At 38.2% G+C, this 24,276-nt stretch overlaps 1 protein-coding gene across 9 annotated transcripts in view; it reads right to left on the bottom strand.

The window, feature by feature from the left end:
- Positions 1-24,276, bottom strand: part of TTK (TTK protein kinase) — a 76,511-nt gene that overhangs the window by 36,828 nt on the left and 15,407 nt on the right. For 2 of the 9 annotated variants that reach the window (XM_045066227.1, XM_045066226.1), the window contains exons 1-3: positions 6,043-6,178; positions 4,743-4,883; positions 239-461 (exon numbers count right to left, since the gene is read on the bottom strand). In XM_045066227.1, coding sequence (XP_044922162.1) covers positions 239-461; positions 4,743-4,881 — 362 coding nt within the window. In that variant the 5' untranslated portion in view covers positions 4,882-4,883; positions 6,043-6,178. The other 7 variants (XM_045066225.1, XM_004752809.3, XM_004752806.3 and 4 more) reach the window with 6 other exon arrangements.

Below are 24,276 nucleotides of genomic sequence, written 5' to 3' on the forward strand. Positions count from 1 at the left end.
TTAAATACTAATAAGTTAGTTTTTATAATCTTTTTAGGCAGAGACCAGAATATTTAACTTTTGTGGGAATATGTACATAGTAAATAGTTTACAATACTCACTTGTTAATTACAAACAAAAGCATTTGGTTAAAAAATACTAATTTTCTTACAATTGATACTGACATATTTCTTTTATAATGTAGTTACGTGCTATGTAATTTAGTTAGTTAAATGTAGTTTAAAAAGTGAATACTTACGCTTTTAATTCAGCAAATCTTACTTGAATTTGAGCAAAACTCTCATTTTGGCCATATTTATCTGGAGGAAGTGCTTCAATTGCCTGACTGTAACGACCAATCAATTTATTTAAAAGAGCATCATTTAGGGGGACACTGTTTTTCTCTAGTTTCAGCAACAAATTCAACCAGTCCTCTGGGTTGTTGGCCATCATCATAATTTGGTTAACAGTTCCTGAGTTATCTGAGTAAAAGGAACAAAATATACCACAACAAATTGCACTTTCCTTTCTTTCTTTCTTTCTTTTTTTTTTTTTTAAAGATTTTATTTATTTATTTGACAGACAGAGATCACAAGTAGGCCGAGAGGCAGGCAGAGAGAGTAGGGGGAAGCAGGCTCCCTGCACTTTCCTTTCAAATGAGTTAACAATTTACATTCTCAGTATTAATGTACATAAGCTCCTTAAAACACTTTAAAACTTTAACAATTCATATAAATATAAGCAACTTATTTACTGAATGTATGTCGTTATAAGAGTTTATTTTACTACTAAAGTTACATGTTTTGAAGGAAAGAGAAACTTTGGAAATAAGCTTTTTTATAAGTATATTTTAAAAGACTGTATGTAGTCCAAGAAATTTTTATGGTCTAGCAGCATAATTCTATTTCAGCCCCCTAACTATCCAAAGAAAACCTAAGCCTCTCCTACTACCACCTGTAACAACTTTGTTAGAAAATTCTTCATCAGTGACTTCATTAAAAATTTTAAAAACTTATTGCCCCATTCCTAACATAATCTTCCTTACAATCTCATCCATCCAACATTATCTCCATATACCTCAAACTTACCTTTAACCCAAATAAACCCAATTAAAATTTTAAAATTAAAACCAATTTATAAAAGTTAAGTAACTGGTATGGTTATTTTCTTCTCCAAGTTACCCATCTTTCTCCATTATTTTCGTTGTAATTATTATTTTTTTTTCCTTTCTTTACTGTCAATTTTTTTTAAAGACTTTTATTTATTTGACAGAGAGCACAAGTAGGCAGAGAGGCAGGCAGAGAGAGAGAAAAGCAGGCTCCCTGCTAAGCAGAGAGCCCGATGTGGGGCTCAATCCCAGAACCCCAGGATCATGACCTGAGCTGAAGGCAGAGGCTTAACCCACTGAGCCACCCAGGTGCCCCATGTCAATTGTTTTAAAAAGACAAACTGAATTAATGTCAATCTCTTGTTCAGGATATTTTAATCATTACTAAACATTATTAAATTCAGATTTCCCAAAGAAACAATCCTTCTTTCTATAAGTTTCAGTTGCCTTCCATAAGGGCAAAATCTTTGCTTTTACAAACAAAATTAGTGTTTCTGCTTTTTACTAAAACATAACATACTCATTACTTTGCTTTATTTTCAATTTAATCTGGCCTGATATTAATTTCCTTTTCCTTTTTTTTTTTTAACCTCACTTCCATTGAGCTCCTAACAAATTTGCCTGCAAGAGGTCTAAAAAAACCACTCTGTGTTGGAACCAGAAAAAAGACTGAATAGCCAAAGGAATGTTAAAAAAGAAAACCAAAGCTGGTGACATCACAATTCTGGACGTCAAGCTCTTTCACAAAGTTGTAATCATCAAGACAGTATGGTACTGGCACAAAAACAGACACAGAGATCAATGGAAAATAGAGAACCCAGAAATGGAACCCTCAATTCTATGGTTAACTAATCCTACTCAACAAAGTAGGAACGAATATACAAGAAAAAATTCTCTTCAACAAATAGTGTTGGGAAAATTGAACATGCAAAAAGTGAATGGTTTCTTACACCATACATAAAAATAGACTCAAAAAAAAAAAAAAAAAAAAAAAAAAGACCCAAAAGTGGATGAGAGACCTAAATGTGAGAAAGAAATCCCATCAAAATCCTAGAGAACACAGGCACCAACCTCTGTGCCCTCGGCCATGGCAACTTCTTGCTAGACTGGTCTCCAAAGCCAAGGGACAAAGGCAAAAAGGAACTACAGGAACTTCATGAAGATAAAAAGCTTTTGCATAGCAAAGGATGAGGTCAACAAAACCAAAAGACAAAGGGCAGACTGGAAGAAGGTATTTGCAAATGTCTTACCAGATAAAGGGCTAGTCTCCAAAATTTATAAATAATTTATCAAACTCAAAACCCAAAGATCAAATAATCCAATCAAGAAATGCACAGATGACACAAACAGACATGTCTTCAAAGAAGACATACAAATGGCCAACAGACCCAAGAAAAAATGCCCACATCCCTCGGCATCAGGGAAATACAAATCAAAACCATGATAAGACACCACCCCACACCTGTCAGAATGGCTAAAATGCACAAGTCAGGAAACAACATATGTTGGCGCGGATGCAGAGAAAGGGAAACTCTCTTACACAGTTGGTGGGAACGCAAGCTGGCGCAGCCACTCTGGAAAACAGTGTGGAGGTTTCTCAAACAGTTGAAAATAGAGCTAACCTATGACCCAGCAATTGCCCTACTGGGTATTTACCCCAAAGATAAAAATGTGATCCAAAGGGGCACCTGCACCCCAATGTTTATAGCAGCAATGTCCACAATAGCCAAACTATGGAAAGAAGCTAGATGTCCATCAACACACGAATGGATAAAGAAGATATGGTATAGATATACAATAGAATATTACTCAACCATCAAAAAATGGAAATCTTGCCATTTGCAACAATGTGGATGAAACTAGAGGGTATTAATGCTAAGCAAAATAAGTCAATCAGACAAAGACAATCTCACCCATATGTGGAATTTTAAGAAAGAATACAGGATCATAGGGGAAGAGAGGAAAAAATAAAACAAAAAGAATCAGAAGAGACAAACTATAAGAGACGCTTAATCATAGGAAGGGAAGCAGGCTCCCTGCCGAGCAGGGAGCCCGATGCAGGGCTCCATCCCAGGACACTGGGATCATGACCTGAGCTGAGGGCAGAGGCTTTAACCCACTGAGCCACCCAGTGCCCCTGTGTTAGTATTTATTTGATGCCAAACATATTTTACAGTGAAGTGTAGTGATTATATGAATTCTTGTCACCTAGAAACCATCTTTGGATTTCCCTCAATACTTACAATAATGTTTTATATCCCAGTTATCAATATATGATAAGTATTTACAGTCTTGAGTGAGCAAAGAAATTTATTTATTTATTTTTTAAGATTTTTATTTACTTACTTGAAAGAGAAAGCATAAGAGAAAACACAAGCAGGGGAGCAACAGAGGAGGGAGAAGCAGGCTCCCTGCTTGGGGTTTGATCCCAGGACCCTGGGATCATGACCTGAGCCCAAGGCAGACGTTTAACCAACTGAGGCACCCAGGTGTCCTGAGCTAAGAATTTTAAATAAGGACCCATCTTGGTGCGTAAGATTTAATAGTATTTAAGTACACATAATAAAATATGGTAATATTCTACTAAGATTTTGCTTAACACCAAAATGATCATTTTCTAGGTTGTTTCAGTTGAATATGATCTACCATCATGACTAGATTTCAGGTTCTTCCACTTATTGTCAATCCCTCATTCATTTATCATTCACTTAATAGTACAGATACAACAAATTTATCCAAAGGTCACTTCTCAAACAACCTCAGTAATTTGAAATATAGAGAGAATTACACTCGGAGCTAACTGCTCATAAAGCTAGGATATCAAACTTTGGGCAGTTTTGCTCATTCATCATCCAATAAAAATTTAAGTATCCATGACATCCCAGGCACCATTCCAAGCCCTGTAGATATAACAAAACATTAAAAATCATGGCTTCATGAAGCTCACATTCTAGTGGAGGAGACAGACAACAAATTCATGAGTAAATTAGATGCAAGGTGATTAATGCAATGGAGAAAAATAATACAGGGAAAGGATACACATGCTCACATCAGCGGGTTGCTATTTTAAATAAGTGAGTTAGGAAAAGCCTCACTAAGAGGACCTGTGAACAGACCTGGAAAAACTAAGAGTAGGTAGAGATCTCAGGAGTGGTGTTCAAAGCAGAGAGCAAAAACCAAGGAATTGGGATAGAAGCTGGTCTAGCGTATAGTACGAGAGATAGCAGGGAAGCTACTGTCGCTGGAACAGAGTAATAAGCAAAGAAGAACACAATTAAAAGGGAAGTAATAAGAAGATTCTCCACTATCAAAAATCGAGTGTTTGACTTTAAGTTTATACCATAATTTCATTAAGACTCATAACATTTGCTCAGTTTGCAGCAAAAAAAGAATGGAAAAAAACGGCATATCTACTGATGGTGGGGTATCAACAGAAATAACAGCTAACAAACGAAGAGTTAAGAGCACACTATAAGTTTCCGTTTTTAAGAAAGCAGAAAATTGTGGCAACATTTCCACATGAAGGGGTAAAATATAAAGTATTTGTAGTCTAATCAGCAAGCAACAATTACTGAGAAAAATTACATTTATGAAATACAAGTGGTTACCACTTCATTCCTTTACCTTAGCAGGCACTCAAAGAAAAGGAACTCACCTGTAGTATCAGCAGAGACTTTATTCAAGCTTAGCTCATCAGTAAGGTCTTCATTCTTAAATTTATTTTTAATATCTCTCACTTTGTTCATTATTGAATCAATTGTCAATTCTCTGCCACTTAAATCCTCAGCCTCCATTTCTAAGGCCAAAAAAACCACAAACAAACAAACAAAAAAACTGAACTGGTCATCATTCCTTTCTACTAGCATTAAAGAAAAAAAAAAAAAGTGTTTCAAGTAGCCTTTTAGAACCCAGAACACGAAATCTTCAGTTATGCAAACTCATCTAAAAGCAGATATTATGAGTAGCATTTGTGAAACTGTTCGTGACAACAACAGCACATCCTTGTAATTTGTCCAGCAAGGTTTCCAATAGATCCGATACACCTTTTCTTCCCAACGGAATTTCAATGAAGCCATTGCACAGCACAGAAATTGCTGTCTCTCCTTGCTTTCAAACTTTCCATTTTTCCCCCACGCTTTCCTTTCACTTTTTTCCAGATTTATTTCCTCTGGGCCATCTGCAAATTCAAATTCAGTCTTTTTTTTTTTTTTTTTTAATGTGAGGGAATGCTTGCTTGGATTCTGGTAGTGGCACAGCGCCATAAAGAATATTTTTGATAATGAAAACCATTCCTTTATTCACCTACTGTATGTAAGCCTCCGCATTGCAAGTGCTTTCAAAGCGGAAAATATACACATTATTGCCTTTTATTGATACATGGAATACCAGAAGGCTTGTTCTTATGCCTATCTGGCAGAATTTCGATTTGCTATCTTAATCATTTTAAAACCAAAAACCTACTGTATTCTTACAGCACCGAGCACTTGCTCATCTGCACGGTGGTGATGTTGCTAAGGGTCTGCAGTCATTCTTCCTGTCAATCTCAGGTTTGTGACTCGCAGACATTAACCCATTAGCCCAGGGTAACTGATATCAAAGCCGCCCCTGACCTCGAGTTTGACAATGAAAAGGGGCGATGAAGTGGGCACCTAGATACCGCTACTTGAAGTCAGGTTCAAAATGTAACCGTCAGAACGGCGTCACTGTCTCCTCTCCGAGGGCGTGTCTTTTGCGAGACTTCATGTCCCCCAGTTTCTCCCCAGGTGCCCGCTAGGCCCTCTCTTCAGCGAGGTACACACCCACCTCTTGTTTCCTGGGTCCTCAACAAAATCCCCCTCACCGCCCTCTGGACTGGCGGAAGCAGCGAGACCTCCCCTCTCCCTTCAGTTCGTTTAGCCGCGCCCTACGTCTTCTACCAGGCTCGGACTCCTCTCCGCCTCGCCCTAACCACTCACCGACCCTCGCGGCTAAAGAGCCCACACACGGGCTGCCGCCGTTCCTCGGTGTCCCCGCGAGGGAGAACTCACCGCCAGAAAGCGGAGTTGGGAAGAAAAGATGGAATCCAGACTCCTCGCCCCAAACACGTTTGAATCTCCCCGCCGCTATCGTCGCGCCTGCCTATTGGTCAGTTCTAGTCACGTGGAAGCGTCTGCCGTAATAGGCTCGTGCGCGTCGGCCCCGCCCCGCCCCCTGCGGTCCGCCAGCTACGCCGTAGAGGTTCCTGCGCTAGGATTCCACCCGGGCGGGGCGGGCGGTACCTGGGTGCCTGTATTTGGTGGGCGTTCCTGGGCGTGTCCCGGGGCGTTCCCAGGCCGGTTTTCCGGCACATTTCCGTTTAACCAGACGAAACTTTTGCCGGGGAGGGAGCCAGCCCTAGACGGAGCTACCTCGTGAGAGGAAAGTAGTGATGGGCACCGTTGCTCCCTGCATCAGGACCTAAAAGATGCCGTGTGAGTCGGCCCCTCCCGCCGCACCACCACCGGATTCCGTCCTTCGCCCTCCCCACTGCCCGCTTTAGAGAAGATATGGCAAGAAAGGTTCGTTCGCAGAGCCACCTTCAACTCTGCGACCTGCGCAAGAATCTCAGACCATTTTGTCCTTGAGCTGCCACTTGCGCCTTTCCGCTATCCTGAAATAAATAACTCCGCGCTTCGTCTCCCAAGCCACGGCCCTCCCCTTTGTCAGAATTTTGTGCAGACTTCACAAGCCAGTCTGGATTGCAGCGGGCCTGATCAGCCCCCTCCCTCGGAATTCGTCCTATTCTGGAGCTCACGGAAAGGGTACCTCCCTAGTAATCCACCCTTGCTGGGCCTCTGCTGTTAGAGTGGCTTTGTGGTTCAAGGCAACACTTTTTCTTCTCTGCCAATCGAAGTCTTTGTTGTACCAGCATTAGGTCATATGCTGTATGGTCCAACAGGCTGGTTGGTTTTGTGTTTGTGTAGGAAAGGAGCTACAGCTGTCACTCGTTTACTCCAAAGCTGTCCCTAGAGTCCTCGCACTTCCAGCTCAGGCTGGCCACTTAGCCAGCAAGAAAGCCTTTCCCCGCTTACTGCATCTTTCTATATCCACTGGCTATGAATTTTTATCTCAGCCGAACAGAATCGTCTTGTAGCATAGTTGGGTGATCGCCACCTTTACACGGTTTTGTCTAACACTGCTTTTACTTTGGAAGGAATTGACTATTCCCCCAATTCTGTCTTGGAGCCTGATTTCAAAACTTGCATTTTCCTAAAAAGACATTCACTGAATAACCTCACCCTAACATTTCTTTCTATATACTCATTCCTTTGGTGATCTCCAGTCTTAATTTTTAAATATCAACTATATGCTAATGACCCAAATTTATATGTCCAGCTGAGCTCTCTCCCCCGAACTCCAGAATCATATATTCATTGCCTACTTAACATCTCCACTTCCTGTCTCAGGCACCTAAAAACTGAAAGTGTCCAAAACTGAGTTTTCTCCCTTAACCCCCAAACGTGTTTCTTACAAAATCTTCTCTGTAAGTGACAGTTTCATTTTAGGCGAAAAGCTTTGGTGTCATTGATGACACCACATCCAATCTATAAGCAGATTGTGTTAGGTCCATCAAGGTATTCGTGGAATCCTACTTCTCCGCACCTTCACTGCTACCAACCTAGTTCTTCGTCACTTAGATTATTAGTACCGTAGCCTCCTGGCTGGTCTCCTTGCTGCCACCTTTGCCTCACTTCAATTTATTTTCCAGCACAGCAGAGTATTCTTCAATCACATCACCTCACTCCTTTGCCCAAAACCATTCAGAGCTCCCTGTCTCACCCAGAATAAAAGCCAAAAGTCCTTACAATGGTCTAGAGCTTCTGTTCAATACAGTAACTACTAACTACATAGGCTATTGAGCATTTAAAATGTGGCTAGTGCAACAGAGGAACTGGATTTTTAAATTAATGAGGTTCACTAAAACCTGATATTTTAGGCAATTATTAGAAAAGTTTTAAGTATGTTTAGAACCTGAATATGTGAAGCTACTTTTCCAAGTGTAAATCTTGTGAAATCTAAATGCAGATTAAGCACTTTCTGTGCAAGTGCTTATATGTTGTGTATAAATACACACTGGATTTTGAAGACCTAATATGAAAAGATAATGTAAAATATATTATGGATAGTGTAAATATTGATCACAGTTTGAAATATTTTTATATATTGTATTAAATAAGATATATTATTAAAATTAATATCCTCTGTCAAATAACCATGTAAGCTTCCTGTAAGTGCTTGAAGAACCATTGTGTCCTGCACAATTCTCAGCACTATTTATTGACAGATTATCATTACAAGCTATTCAGAAACAAAAGTAGGTACAATTTCTGGCTAAATGCTTTATTGATTGTTTTCATGGGAGATATGTAACAATGTGCCTTATTGGGATGAATAGTTCCATTGCAGTGTGTAGACATCTACATAGGAGGGTGTCCACGGCTCTTCTGCTTTACCCAGAATCAACGCTTCTGGCTTACCTATCCAAATTGATTTTTATCCTTAACTGTTGTTCAATCAGAAATTTAGCTTCACCACATTTAGAAACTGTTGGCAGTTTCTAAAAGATCATGATAAACAAGAGCAATGATGGAAAATCAGAAATGGAAAAATGGCAGGGAGCCTGCTTCTCCCTCCCCAACTCCCCCTGCTTGTGTTCCTTCTCTCGCTGTGTCTCACTCTGTCAAATAAATAAATAAATAAATCCATCCATCTTAAAAAAAAAAAAAAAGAAAAAAAGAAAAAGCCATATAGAATAAACCAAACTCCCATTGTGACAGTTTCTAAATTTAGGGAAGGCAATAAACATAGAATAACTTCATTTTTGCAAAGAAAGTGATGAAGAGGGGCACCTGGGTGGCTCAGTGGGTTAAAGCCTCTGCCTTCTGCTCAGGTCGTGATCGTGGGGTCCTGGGATCAAGTCCCGCATGGGGCTCCCAGCTTCACGGGGAGTCTGCTTCTCCCTCTGACCTCCTCCTCGCTCATGCTCTCTCTCACCTCCTCTCTCTCAAATAAATAAATAAAATCTTTAAAAAAAAAAATCTTAAAAAAAAAAAAAAAAAAGGAAAGTGATGAAGACTCCCTTACTGTTTTTGTGGATAGGAGATGTGTATGTAAGCTCCATGCAAATTAATGTGAGATGATCCTGCAACTCTATGGGCCATTATTCTCAAAGAACCCTGCCTAATGGTTTGAGGAGAACTTCAGTCTGGTCCCTAGTAGAAGGCCTCAGACCTCTATCACTGGTCTTACTCTAAACTACATATTTTACCCATGTGGCAAACATATAGAAATAATGTTTATTCATTTTTCACATACTAATTAAAACAAAAAATGCAAAATATCAGAAGATAATTAAAAAGGATAAAATTAAAATATGAAATTTATAGGGATAGATGTAATTAAGGTTTATAAAAATGAAGTTCTTAAATACATAGAGCCCAGCCAAGATGGAGAAACACAGTCCAGATTTATTCTCTGGAAACAACAAAAGCTGCACAAAGTAAATGAAACAAGCATTTTCAAGCATTAGATACCAGACAGCATAGGACAGTGATCCCTGAGGTTGTGCAAGGAAACAAACAAATGGGCCCTGAGATTGTCTGTACATTAGTACCTGGAGAGAGTTTCCAAGACGCAGTATAGGGAGGGGGGAAAGCCAGGCATTGCCTGGCATTTCCCAAAAGTTTAAGGAGAAGGAGTTTGGGATGGTCAAGGCAGCTGAAGTTCACAGGGCAGAGTACCAGAAAAAAAAGTGAGCCAGGACAGAGAGAATTCTGGAAATCTACAGAAAGGCCTCTTGAGGCTCTGGCTGACTACCAATGAGTGCATGTATCTTATTTTCCCCCAAGGCCAGGGGAAAATAATAGCTGAAAGGATCAGAGGGAATAATCTCTAGAGTCATAAAAAACATGTTCACAGAACATCAAACAAAGGACTTAAATATTGCCTCAGTACTGGAGCAAACTAGCCCTAAACTAAAGACTGCACTGATCCAGGCTGACAAAACTTAGGAGCAAGCCTTAAAAGGATGAAGTTGTTTCCACATGATTTAACTGTATCCCAAAACAAAGCTTAAGGATGTGTGTAGAAATACAAGAAAATCCATTCAGATCAAATTTACAATGTCTGGCATATAACTGAAAACATTACCCATTATTCAAAGAAGCAGGAAAATGAGTGGATTAAACAATAGAAATTTATTTCCCCACAGTTCTGGAGGCTGGAAGTCCAAGATCAAGGTTCTAGCAGGGTCGGTGTCCATTGAATCCTTCTTTCTCAGCTTGGAGATAGCCACCTTCTCAGCATGTCTCTCAAATGGCCTTCCTCTGTGTACAGACTGAGAGAGAGAGAGGAGAGCCTCTTCTAAGAACACATTCCATTGGGGGTGTCCTAATGTTATGACCATATTCATTTTGGATTTTAATATATGAATTTTAGGGGGACACACATTTAGCCCATATATAATATATATATCAGCATATATAGTGACTAATATAGTTAAAACTATATACATAAATGTAATTATACAATCATAGGTATGTGTGTATATATGTATATATACATACAACATACACACACAAACACATACATTTCTTTAATGATGGGTGAATGGATGAAAGAAAATAAATGAAAAAAATCCCATCAGGAAGCCCAAATATTTTCAAAATGTTTAGAAAATATTTTGAAGATGGAGCTGTGTTCCATATTTTAGCCCATTGGTGATTCCATTTTTCCTACCTGCTATCAGCTTTCTGTTTCTTTGAACAATCCACATTCCTCCACTACTTCTGAGACTCTCTTGGGTTTTGTACATTTGTTTATATACAAGAGCCAGGGTGCCTTGGTGGCTCAGTCAGTTAAGTGTCTGCCTTTGACTCAGGTCATGGTCTGGGGTCCTGGGATTGAACCCCATGTCAGGCTCCCTCCTCAGTGGGGAGTCTGCTTCTCCCTCTCCATTTCTATCTGCCCCACCTCCCCCTGCTCATGGTCGGTCTCTCTCTCTCTCTCTCTCTCAAATAAATAAATAAATAAAATCTTAAAAGCAAAAACAAAAAACAGGGAGCCACTACATAGTATTTGAATTGTCTTCGTTTGTCTTCACTCTTCTCAGGGTCCTAGCAGGTCTGCAGGACATCTCTGCCATCTTCCCTGTGATGTTACTATTATTAAGACTTTTAGGTCACAAATTTTATGTGTATGTTGCCAAATTCCTCAACATAGGTCTGTTATTTTGTGGGTTTTGTTCTGTTTTTTGTTTTGTTTTGTTTTGTTTTGTCTTAATTTTTAGTGGACTCCATGCTGAGGCTCAAACTCACAACCATGAGATCAAGACTTGAGCTGATATCAAGAGTTGAATACTTAACTGAAAGAGCCACCCAGGCAACCCCCAACACAGGGCTGTTCTAAAGTGAAAGGTTGGCCTATAAAAGTTTTACTGCCATGAACCTCCTGGGAGGAGCAGTTGCTAGATAGTCTTGGTGTGGAAATCCTCCAGTGAAGAGGAGAAAACCGAAGCCACCCTGATGCTCCATTTTATATCCCCCAAGGGATTAAGCAGAAGTTCAGATATTTGAATCAGTGTAGAGACACCATACATTAGTGTGAAAAATGAGCTTGGTGGTAAGTCCCTGAATAGTGCCAGCTGACATTTTCTCAGGACGCACATAAGAATGTAATTTTCTTGAGAATTGAGGGAGAGTACTGTTAGAAAATGGAAATGAAAAATCTCAGCACCTGTTACTCTAATTTCTAAGATTATGACTGTCCCTTGCTTATAATATCCATAGCCTTCTTAGTAACCAAAGCAAGAAGCCAGTCTCCTGACCAAAGTCTAAGGCCCCATATTATTTGGCCCTTTCTGATTCTCTAAGCTCATCTCATCACACTTTCTCCTCTCTCACTAAGTTCTAGCTCATTGGCTTCCTCTCAGTTCCTTGAACACACTGAATTTTCTCTCACCTAAGGGGCTGCCTCTTACTGTTGTTTTTACTTAGAACACTCATCTGCAGATCTCTGGTGTCTGGCTCTTTTTCCATATTTTAAAGATTTTTATTTATTTATTTGACAGAGAGAGCGATCACAAGTAGGCAGAGAGGCAGGCAGAGGGGGAAGCAGGCTCCCCACTGAGCAGAGAGCCCGATGCAGAACTCGATCCCAGGACCCTGAGATCATGACCTGAGCCAAAGGCAGAGAATTTAACCCACTGAGCCACCTAGGCACCTCTCTTTTCCTTCTTTTAGATTCCTGTTCAAATGCTACCTCTTCAGCAAGGCCTTTCAGTTGTTTGTCTTTATATCACTATGCTTATTTCCTCCCCTCTACTTAGCCCTATCTGTAGTTACTTCTCTTTTATTGATCTTTGTATTGTTATAACTTATTATCCTCGCGTTTATTATCTTCTCCTACTAAGTATTTTGAAACTAAAATCCTTCCTAGCTTACTTGTTCATTATTATGCCCAAACATTGAATGATACCTAGCATATTGTAGGTAGTCAATAAAAATTGTTCAATGAATAAATAAATGAATCTGTGTTGCCCACCAGGCTACGAGGTCTGTAAATATGTTTTGCACACTATGTACTCTATCCCCCTGCACAAAGGATATACTTAATATGTGTTGAATAAAAATGAAAGAAAAATAATAAGTCAAGGGGAACTGTGAAATATCTAAAAAGCCAAGACACTTTGACTATATAGTAGTTATATATACTAGTTATATATACTATATATAACATATATAGTGTATATATATACATATACTAGTTATATATACTATATAGTAGCTGCATCTTCCATCTGTGGTTATTGCAAGCTTGCATCTAGCTTTGAAGGGACCTCGCCAGCCTGTAGGTGCATTTAGGCTTAAGTTTGATTTTCAACCCCTAAGATGCTCCCTTTAGCATTTCTGAGAGTCATAGGGGATGCTTTACTTGTGATCAGAAAGACAGATATCTTACTAGATACCACATTTCTCCTCCAGTGGTCACCACGCCTTCCCCAGATCCTAGTCGCCTAAGCATCTCATTCTTCACCCTGCTGTTACTCTACTGAGTGCAAAGGATGTCACCACACGCTGCCGTTCTTAAACGTTCGCAGAACCAAAACTTGGTGATCTGTGGCAAATTGGGGTTATCTGTCTCTGGCCAATCTGAGGGGTCCAAAACAATGCAATGTATCTGTGTGTATGCCTTCATGTTTTATGAAGTGTTCAGTGAATGTTCTTCTAATTTTTACTTACCGTCCTCATTTGACCTAGGACCCAGACAAGAATGTATGGGACGGGGCTAAGAACAGATGTGATGGGTCTCAAAGTTATATTCAGAATCTCTTTTCTTCTCTGATGACTAAGGGTTTGATACTGGGTAGTTCATTAGGTCTCCCTTCTTCTACCCTTAGGATGAATTCTTTTCCAGGAGACTCTGTAAAGCCCCCTCTCAATTTGATTTCTGTCAGAATACCTCATAATTTTCCCCAAATGCCTTGTAGTCAAGCAGGAGACAAAACTCAAGCGTTTTCCATAGGCTGGCCCTTCCCAGGAAAATAGGCTGTTCACAAATTTCCCAGACATGTTCGGACAGGTATGAGCCTACAGGAGCTGCACCTCGGGGTTGTTATCCTGATGGACAAGAAAATCTTCAACTAAACTCAGCTGTGACAAGCTTTCAAATCACATAAAGCCATCCCACACCCTGGGTAAGAAAGCAGCCAGCAACAACGGAAGCCATGAGGTGGCAGCAAGAGCAATTTAAAGGCCACCAAAAGGAACACACAAGTCAATCACACCAAGGATATTCTATTAAGGTCTGGAAGGAATTTGGGCTTTCAATAATTCTGCTGGAAATCCTCCATGGTACTCCTCAGATTGGAGACATGGGTTACTTGTCAATATATATTGACTGGAAGGATATATGCAGATAAAATAGTTGCTTTATTTGGATGATGGAATCGTGGTGCTTTTTCAACATAATTTTAGTTTTTATACTTTGTTATGCTGTTTTCAAATTGAAGGGCCAAGGAGTAAGTGAAGATGTCTGTTATATACCTGTGAGCCTAAATACTATTCTACAATCATCAGCTCAACAATAACATCTCGTTCAAACAAAGAATTATTAATTAATTAAAATCAATTACTAATTCATTAATAATTAGTTCTCTCTAATCCATTGTCCAGTTTGTGAATGTGTATGTTAAAAGCCATAATGTAATTTAAATTCACAAATTCAAAAGTGCAAGAACTACCATATTTGTTTATAACCTATAAATCACTTGAAATGAAAGCTAACTCCATGCCCCATTCTTATTGGCTGGTGGGAAATTCAGTGAAAACTGGGGCTCCACCCACCCAGGGCTCTACCTGTTCCTGTGTTTGATTAAAACTTTGGGGGTGTCCAGTCATCAATCTGTGTTACACAACTTTGTAACACTCAGCTGTGAGGATAAACATAATAAACAGTGTTTGAAATTCTAAAATAATTTTTGCAAATTAAATATAAGACACAGAGTGGGTAAAGTCTTTTCTTATTTATTTATTTATTTAGAATTATTTTCTAATTGTGTTGCCTGGGAGGGGTTTGAATTAACTTATTATCTTAATATATAAAGTAACTCAGTGCCTTTCCTCAGTTAGGAAAAGAATTTAATACATTATTTTATCCTAATACTTAGGCACCTGAAGTTTTCTTCTTGCATAATTAAATGTGCAACTTTTAGTGATGGGAGCAATGTCTTAATGTTTTCACATTGTTCTCTTTTATTTCAAATCCTAAGAAAGGATTTCACTGACTCAGCACACAGATGTGGCAAGGCATTTACCTGGGGCGAGGAAAAAGTCACCCACCCATAGTCTCTTGCTCAACCACGTGTGTACACAGTCTGATTATGTGCCACTTGCGCCATGGACATCCCGGATAGTGACAGCAGCACCTGTCAGAGGCTCACTCCCTGATTTATCTGATAAGGCAAGGTTGCACAGGGAGTGTCCATTAGCCCAACTAGTCCTGTCGAGTGGAACCCACAGATGGCTTTGGGGATGAAGAAAGGAGCAACAAGGGTCCCTTTCTGTAAAAACTATCAAGATGAGAAAATTAAGAGACACCTTCTCTATAAACTGTAGATGAGTGCAGGAAGGAGAGACAGAAGAAAAGCAGACATTGGCAGATGATAATTTTTTGACAGTATAAGTATCTTATAGAAGATAAGTCATCTGATTTTTTTAAATGAAAGGAGAGGGAAAGAGACATAGAAATTCAGGGGGGAAATATAATACTCTTAGTGAGTGAAACTGAGGTCTAAAAAAAGTAAGTTTCTCTGGAATAGTACTTTAATAAAGTTTGGATATTTAATAACTGGTGATTTAGAGTTCTGAATTGGGAAAGAAATACATTTGGGAAAGAAATACATCTCACAATATAATCACATCAAACAAACCCATATTAATTTGTTGTGGTAATAGCAATTATAGGAAATTGGTTATAAGTTTCTGAAGGAAATATCAAGAGTGCAACAAAAAATTGTAATGTTTTCTATTTGTAAGTAACCTATTTATTTTTTAGATTTTTTTTTTAAGATTTTATTTATTTGACAGATAGCGATCACAAGTAGGCAGAGAGGCAGGCAGAGAGAGGAGGAAGCAGGCTCCCTGCTGAGCAGAGAGCCTGATGTGGGGTTTGATCCCAGGACCCTAGGATCATGACCTGAGCCGAAGGCAGAGGCTTTAACCCACTGAGCCGCCCAGGAGCTTCAGTAACCTTCTAATTTTCAGAAGTGCTTTACTTTGATCCTCATATCAATTTATGAAATAGGCTTGACATTTTTTTTTAAATCATTTTGCAGGTAGGAGATTGAAGGCTACACCAGTTTACTGACTTGCCCCGGGTTATATGTCTGGAAAATAGCAAAACTAGGATGAGAACTCTGGGCTTCTGCTTCCAATCCATTTTTATTTCTGACATAATGATCATTCATAATTCTATAGTTCTAGTCTGTGAAAAGAGCCATTAATTTTCAGAGTGGAGTAAACAGTCTCATTAACGGTTTAAGCAATATGTGAATCAACTTAATAAACCACTCTGCTCACAACTTTCCCTTGGGTTCTTCAAGAGCCTTCCTCCTCTATCAGCTTAGTTGACAGATGGCTGAGTATACCATTCGAAGAGCATCACTTCCTACCTACTCCACCCTTTGACCCAGTTTCTACTAAAAGCTGGCACCACAGCTGTGATATTGCATATAGTTCAGAAATTTTGAATTGGCTTTAAACCTGTCTCTGCAATTGCCAGCGGGGCTATTTAACTTAGTCTGGAAAGGGCAAAAGTCGGAAAACACATATGCAGTGAGATTGTTAGGTTCATTCTCTTGCTCACCAATTTCTTAGATCCACTCCTTTTCATCCATAGTGTGGTGTAAATGTGCAGATGAGTTAGGGTGGACCCTTGAGTTGGGTCACAAAGAACTTGAGAGGGCCATACAAATGTTGTCAGCTCTGAGAGCTCCCCAGAAACCATGGAAGCTCCATATGATGTGGTTCCATGGAGGATAGCCCATTTCACTTAGAAAGTTTGGGTCACCCTGGTTGCCTTTATGATCAGAAAAGGTCCGTTCCTAACATTTGTTTTTTTTTTTTTTTTTTTTAAATAATAATTTTTTTAAGATTTATTTATTTATTTATTTGACAGAGAGAGAGATCACAAGTAGGCAGAGAGGCAGGCAGAGAGAGAGAGGGAAGCAGGCTCCCTGCTGAGCAGAGAGCCCGATGCGGGACTCGATCCCAGGACCCCGAGATCATGACCTGAGCCGAAGGCAGCGGCTTAACCCACTGAGCCACCCAGGTGCCCCCGTTCCTAACATTTGTGAGCTCCACAGCAAGAGTACAAATAGGGGTCCATATACCATATATCTAAACATTTAAATGTTACAGTTCAGGCTAACAAGCTGTAAAATGAAGTATGTTCTCTCCTTTTACTAAAACAATAGTACATTCATAATAACAAAAGTAAAATATGTGTTTAAAGCTATGGCTGGTTTTTACTGTTAGTTGGCAAAACATAAAAGACGTTTGAATTTAATTATTACTCTACATTTTAGGGATCTTTTTGTTGATGGGCCAGAGATGTTTATATTAATAATAACATAAAACTCTATAACTTATAAATAATTTCTAATTTGACTCATTCCACAAATTTATTTTTCTTACTTTCATTAGAAAAAGATCACTCATTGTATTATTCCAGTAAAGATTTTTACATTATTTGTATTCTATTGATAGTAAAAAGCCAAAAGATTAAAAATTAATTGCAACTATGTTAAGAGTACAAAATTTGAATGTATTTTTGCAAAATTAAACATATTTTACATATATTTTTCTGAAGTCATTTTCTTCTAAAATATTCAAATTATATGTACATTAAGATTAAGTCAAAATACAAATTCTAATCAATGCATATAAAACAAAATTTTAAAAGATTTTATTTAATTATTTGTTTGACAGAGAGAGAGAGTACAAGCAGGGGGAGCAGCAGGCAGAGGGGGAAGCAGGCTCTCCGCTAAGCAGGGAGGCCAGTGTGGGACTCAATCCCAGGACCCTGGGATCATGATGTGAGCTGAAGGCAGCTGCTTTACCAACTGAGCCACCCAGGTGCCCGCATATGAAAAATTTTAATCAAAGTTATTAAATAAAGTTGATTTTCTAAATCATTTTTAAATATTTAATTAAATCTTAGTAGACCTTTTTATAAAAATAAAAATATTCACCCATGGACCTTGAGGGCATCATGATAAATGAAAAAGATCAGACAAAAATAAATACTGTATGATCTCACTTATATGTGAAATGTTAAAATAAAGCAAAACAAAAACCCCAAACTCACAGATGCAGAGAACAGACTCCTGGTTGCCAGAGACGGGGGGTGAGGGCTGAAAAAAAATAGGAAAAGGTGGTCAAAAGGTAAAAATTTTCAATTAAAAAATAGATAAGCTCCAGGGATGCAATGTACCACATAGTGACTCCAGTTAATTATACTGTATTATATACTTAAAAGTTGCTAAGAGAGTAGATCTTAAAAGTTCTCATCATAAGGAAAAAAGTGTGTAATTATGTGTGGTGACAGATGTTAACTAGACTTATTCTGGTGATCATTTCATAATACATACAAATATTAAATCATTATGTTGTCCACCTGAAAGTAATATATGTCAGTTTTATCTCAATTAAAAAAAACTCTTCACAATTCTAGCATTGCATGTCCATGTAATTGTTAATAATCAGTATCATACTTTATAAAAATTATGTCTAGATCAGCACTGTCCAATAGAAATGTAGTGCAAGCCATATGCATGACTTTTAATTTTTTTACATTAAATGTTTTCCTGTTAGAACTAAAAAGTAAACATTTAAAATAATTGAAATTAATTTTAATAATATATTTTATTTAATGCAAAGTATTAAAATGTTGTTCCAATATGTAATCTATATAACAATAATTAATGAGGTCTTTCACATTCTTTTTTCACACTGCGTGTGAAAAATTCGATGTCTCAGTTACACTTGTAGCACTTCTCTGCCAGACTACCTACATTTCAGGTGCCTCAACAACCACATGCGGTTAAGGCTACCATACTAGACAGCCATGTAAACTGTTACAAACACCATTAACTGGTAAAGGCCTTCAGACCCATATATTGAAACACAAAGAGAAGCAAGGAAATGGATGTTCCACACTACTGGGAATGATGTTAAGAGGGACAATTTGACAAGTTAATTAGTCTTTTTCTTACCTAAGCACTTCTACCACTAATGGCTCTGAAGCAGTGTCCATCTCCACTGTTGGGAGTGCTACAACCAAAAAACCTTCATGGGGGCAGGTGCCTCTTGTTTCAAAAGTCCTAGGACAAAAGGTTTGGAGAAGCATTTCCTTGGAGCTTGAATGGGGTTAGGACAAGGGTGGGTGTTTAGGATTACAAATCACACTGTGTAATGATGAGCAATGGATGAATAACAAAGAATGAACATGTTTGTTAATAAAAGTATTTGTTGGTATATATGTGAAACTTGGGGCTCAGGTGAGGGGCTCTTGCCCTGGTATGAGGGAGGTACTGGATCAGGCATACCTAGAGCTAGCTGGGCTTTATGGGGGTACAGCAGACTAGGAGGGAGGGAGACAGGCCAGGCTTCTGAGGACTGGGCTACACAGGGACTGTGAATCCACAGTCACATGAGTTTCTCAGTGTTGAGTTATTGAAATGTTCAGTATAAGGATGTTCACTGTATATATTTTTCTCTCTGCTGTGTTTTTTGATGCATTGGCCCCAATATCAAGGTTAAATTTGAAAAAAGCAAGGACAGAAGAGAGAGATACCTTTTGTGAGATACATAATAATGACTGATCCAACCTCCCACACCAATCTCCCATCTCTCAAACACACAGATACATCCCTTACCATTTACACACACAAATATGCACAACTCCAGAAATAAAGTATTGTAGTGTATTACTCTTATGACTTTTTTTAAAAGATGTGTGTGATAAAATACATGAGAGGACACAGAATCTCCCAGAAATACTTGCTGCCAATACATTTTGCTGAAACTGACTTCCAAAACTTTCACCTGTATTTCATTTTACAACTGAACCTGACAGTTTCCCTGAAAGTCTTGTAAAGAGGAGCTTCACAGGAGCTTTCTGCCTGCCCTTTTAGAGAAATGATATAATGTAGTATTACATACTTGGTAGCCTTTGCAGGGCTTCACCTCAGAAGCCGATTTTCCATTGTAAAACTTTCTTCTCCCCTTTGTAATTAATGGGATCTGTGTGAAGTGATGTTTCAGATTATGTGACTATCCTGTTCCTTAACAATCCTTCCACCAATAATTTTAACATCTATTAATGGTTCTAGCCATAATCAACTATTACTATAGCTGTTGGAAAATCATGGCTTTTCTACTTTTTATCTGTCCTTCTGTATTTATTGGAGAGTATATGTGTGAAAAGACACAAAGACATCACTCATTTTTGTCACTTTTAGGGAAGTTGTGGGAATTTCACTTTGCTACCTCTAATATAAGCTACTTCCTTTCATATCTTATTTATTAATATTTTAATCAAAAGCCTATGGAACAGGAAGTGCTATGCTGGAAATACCAAAATAGTAACTAAGGTAGCTTTAGCTTCTTTTTTACTACTTAACAGCAGTGTTATAAGATACACTCATTTTTGCTGCATGATATCAAAGGGAACAGATGCTGTAAAATCATATTCAGTCTGGGCATAAAAAGGATATTTTAGAATGTGTACCTTACAAGAAATCATTGCTTAGTTCCAGCTGTTTTATTGTCACAATGTTTGGGGGTTTTTGCCTTCTTACTCTTTTTGACTTTCTTTTTATTAAACTTTACTCTTTTGCCCCACATTCCTACTCAGAAGAAATCTCTGCTTGTTTACATCTACAATGCTCCAAAATTCTGAATAAAATGCTTGAATATCAATTATAGTGACTAGAGGTTTTTACAACTATTCATCACACACTATAATTGACTATTTCCTAGCTAGCAAATCAGTAAAGCTTAGTGCATTATAATAACAATTTTCATTGTACTTTGGTCTTATTTATTTTTGCCAAATGGTAATTAGAGTAGAGACTGGCTCCAGTAATTAAACAAAGAGATAGAATGCCTGGTGTGTGCATGTGTGTACATGGTTGTTATTCCCACCCCTACCTTCAATCCCGCCTCGTCAACAAGACTGAAAGAGATTGTGATACAATCCTTTAGTCTATATTTTCTAGATAAGTCTATTATATCTACTTATCTATCCATTATCTATTCATCCATCCACTCAACATTCAATGGCATCTATATTGAACATCTTCTCACTGTCAGGCACTGTTCACAGCATTATAGACATAGAGATGAATAGGATACAGTCCCTACTCTTAAATAACTTCTGTTACTGTACAGGAATCAATCCATCTCTAAGACCTTCTCTCTTTTCTCGGTTATTTTTTGCAAAATGTGAGTACCTGCTGTTTCCCTCCTCAATGCTCCTGCAGGTCAAGGATACTTCTGAGGACTGTTACCCACATCTGCTTCTTCTAGGAAGCTAAAAATCACTGTGCAGCACCTCTTGGGCTGTTGGACTACTTGTTAGAGGAACTGTGTATTTCTCTCACCTCCGATGAAATGACTGAAAAGAAAACATGATATAGGGAGAAGGGATATAAGTATTGGTCATGAGGGGACAGAGAAAAATTTTAAGGAATTCTTAAGTTCTCCTTTTTCAATATATCCATCAATAACTTTATGAGAGAGAAAATAATATCTAATCAAAGACTAGAGAATATAGCTCATGTTATTCTTTTTCAGAACAATCAAAACAATTAACAATTCCAAGTTAGGGCGCTTGGATGTTTCAGTTGGTTAAGCATCTGCATTCGACTCAGGTCATGATCCCAGAGTCCTGGGATTGAGCCCCATGTCGGACTCCCTGCTCAATGGGAAGCCTGCTTCTCCCCCTCCCACTCCCCCTGCTTGTTTTCTCTCTCTCTCTCTCTCTATTTCTGTCAAATAATAAATTAAAAAAAAAATAACCAGAACTGAGATCTCCCTGATTCTTGGTCCAGGATGCTTTCCATTATAACATACTATCTTCCTAGTTCTCTTAATATCTATTATCTGTTGCAGACAAAGTAGGAAAATAAGGAGCCTACTAGTTAGCCTCTAATAAAATGTGCTCAAAATGTGTTGCCTTTCTTCAGTCTTATCTTTCTTTACCCTACATCAGAAAAGAATGAATGCATGCTACCAGAAATTTACCAAGAGACTTGTTATTTTGCAATTGTGTTAAGTTTGCACTAATTCACAGGTCATCCTTTACTTGGATATTTTTTGTATTATTCTAGACCAAAATCTGACTAGTAATATAAGAAATGTTGCTCAACCTAATTTGTCTATGGCAATTATAATTTAAGATTTTGCTGATCAGTTAGTTAGCTCTACCAGATAAGCCTTAGTACTTACAGACTTGATTTAGTTTCCTGGTTTAATAACTCATAGTATTCTTTTATTTTCCACTTTGACTTTAGAAATGGGGAGAAGTTTATGATTATTTAGGTCCTACTCACTGACAAACCCATGCAATTTAATTCTATATATATCCTGACCAGGATAACACTTTCTAATTCTCAAGAGAATTTTTTCCCAAAGAATGCCTATTGGCCCCAGATATGATAATGGTTGATTTCAACTATTTTAAAGAAAAAAGTACAAGTTACAGAAGGCAGTAATGTTGTGGGGAAGTCACTTTTGATTTCTCAAAACAATGGAATAGTGCCTGATAATACATAGTAATACCTCAGTGAATGTTTGTTGAATGAACACATGAATTAGCTAACACTTATTTACATGACTCTACTTAGCTATTTATAGTTTCTAGAAAGCCACTGACATCTCTAGTCTAAGTTAGAGATCTTCCTGTTTCCACTGCACTCCATCATACTTCTGTCTTAGATTTGCCATTAATGTTGTTGAGGTTAATGCCATTATTACTACTATATTTACTGGGTTCCAGAAACCGAGGCAGTAGATAAGCTCATTTATTTATCTTTCTATTGCATTATCAGTTCTTTTGAGGATTGTGCCTGAGTCAAATCAGCTTTGAATAATAACAAAAATAGTAGCAAAGAATATTTATTGAGTGCCCATACTACTGTATATGGCTGACCTCATTTAAGTTTCACAACATGCTTATGCTCTGGGTACTACTGTAAAACCTACTTTACTACAGGATACATAGTAGTTATTTCTTTAAAGATATATTCCTAGAACTGGGGGCACCTGGGTGGCTCTGTGGGTTAAGGCCTCTGCCTTCGGCTCTGGTCCTGATCCCGGGATCCTGGGATGGAGGCCCGCATCGGGCTCTCTGCTCAACGGGGAGCCTGCTTCCTCCTCTCTCTCTCTGCCTACTTGTGTTCTCCATCTGTTAAATAAATATATAAAATCTAAAAAAAAAAAGATAATATTCCTACAACTGAAATTACTGCAAAAGGTTATAACTATTTTTTCTATGCTTTATTTATGTTTATTTTTGCTTTATTTATATTTTATTTATGATTTTAAAAAGTATTTTTAGACAACTTAGGTTTAAATAAAAACTGAAAAAGAGTCCCATATACCCTACAGTCAGTTTCCCTTATTAATAAAATCTTACATTAGTGTGTACATGTGTCTCAGTTACTGAACCAATGCTGAGTTAGTATTTTACTCAGATTTCCTTAGTTTTTGCTTAATGTTGTTTTTCTATGCCAGGATCCCATCCAGGATAATACATTACTTTTACTTTTCATGTCCCCTTAGGCTCCTCTTGGCTAGACTGTTTCTCAAACTTTCTTTGTCTTTGATGACCTTGACAATTTTTAAAGAGTATTAGTTATTTTATATAATGTCCCTCAATTGGAACTCATTTGACGTTCTCCACATGATTCTACTTGGGTTATGTGTTTGGGGTATAAAGACCACACAGGTAAAGCACCATTTTCATTACATCAGAGCAAGGGTTATACATAGATATCATTGTTGATGTTGAACCTGATCACCTGGCTGAGGTAGTGTTTATTAGATTTATCCATTGTAAAGTTCCTCTTTTCCTTCCCTTTCCATATTGTACTCTTTGGAAAGAAGTCACTATGTGTAGCCCTTACTTAAGAAATGGGGTGTTATACTCCACCTCCTTTTTTTGAGATTTTATTTATTTATTTGACAGAGAGAGAGAGTGAGAGGAAGCACAAGCAGGGGGAGCTGCAGGCAGAGGGAGAAGCAGGCTGCCCACTGAGCAAGGAGCCTGATGCAGGACTCCCTCCCAGGACTCTGAGATCATAACCTGAGCAGAAGGCGGACACTTAACCAACTGAACCACCCAGGCATCCTTATGCTCCATCTCCTTGAATGTGGAGTATCTACATTATTATTTGGAGTTCTTGTGCAAGATATATTTCTCTTTTCTTCCCCATCCATCCAATCATTTGTTTATACCAGCATGTATGCATAAGTATTAATTTTACACTTTGGGTTACAATACAATACTACTTTATTTTGTTGCTCAAACTGTTCCAACTTTGGGCATTGGGAGCTCTTCCAGTTGTCTCTTGTGTTCTATTGCCATAGCTACACCAATTGCTTTTC

Source organism: Mustela putorius, unplaced genomic scaffold (assembly GCF_011764305.1).
Source record: "Mustela putorius furo isolate JIRA1106 unplaced genomic scaffold, ASM1176430v1.1 tig00003863_pilon_pilon_pilon, whole genome shotgun sequence".
Classification (NCBI taxonomy): domain Eukaryota; kingdom Metazoa; phylum Chordata; class Mammalia; order Carnivora; family Mustelidae; genus Mustela; species Mustela putorius.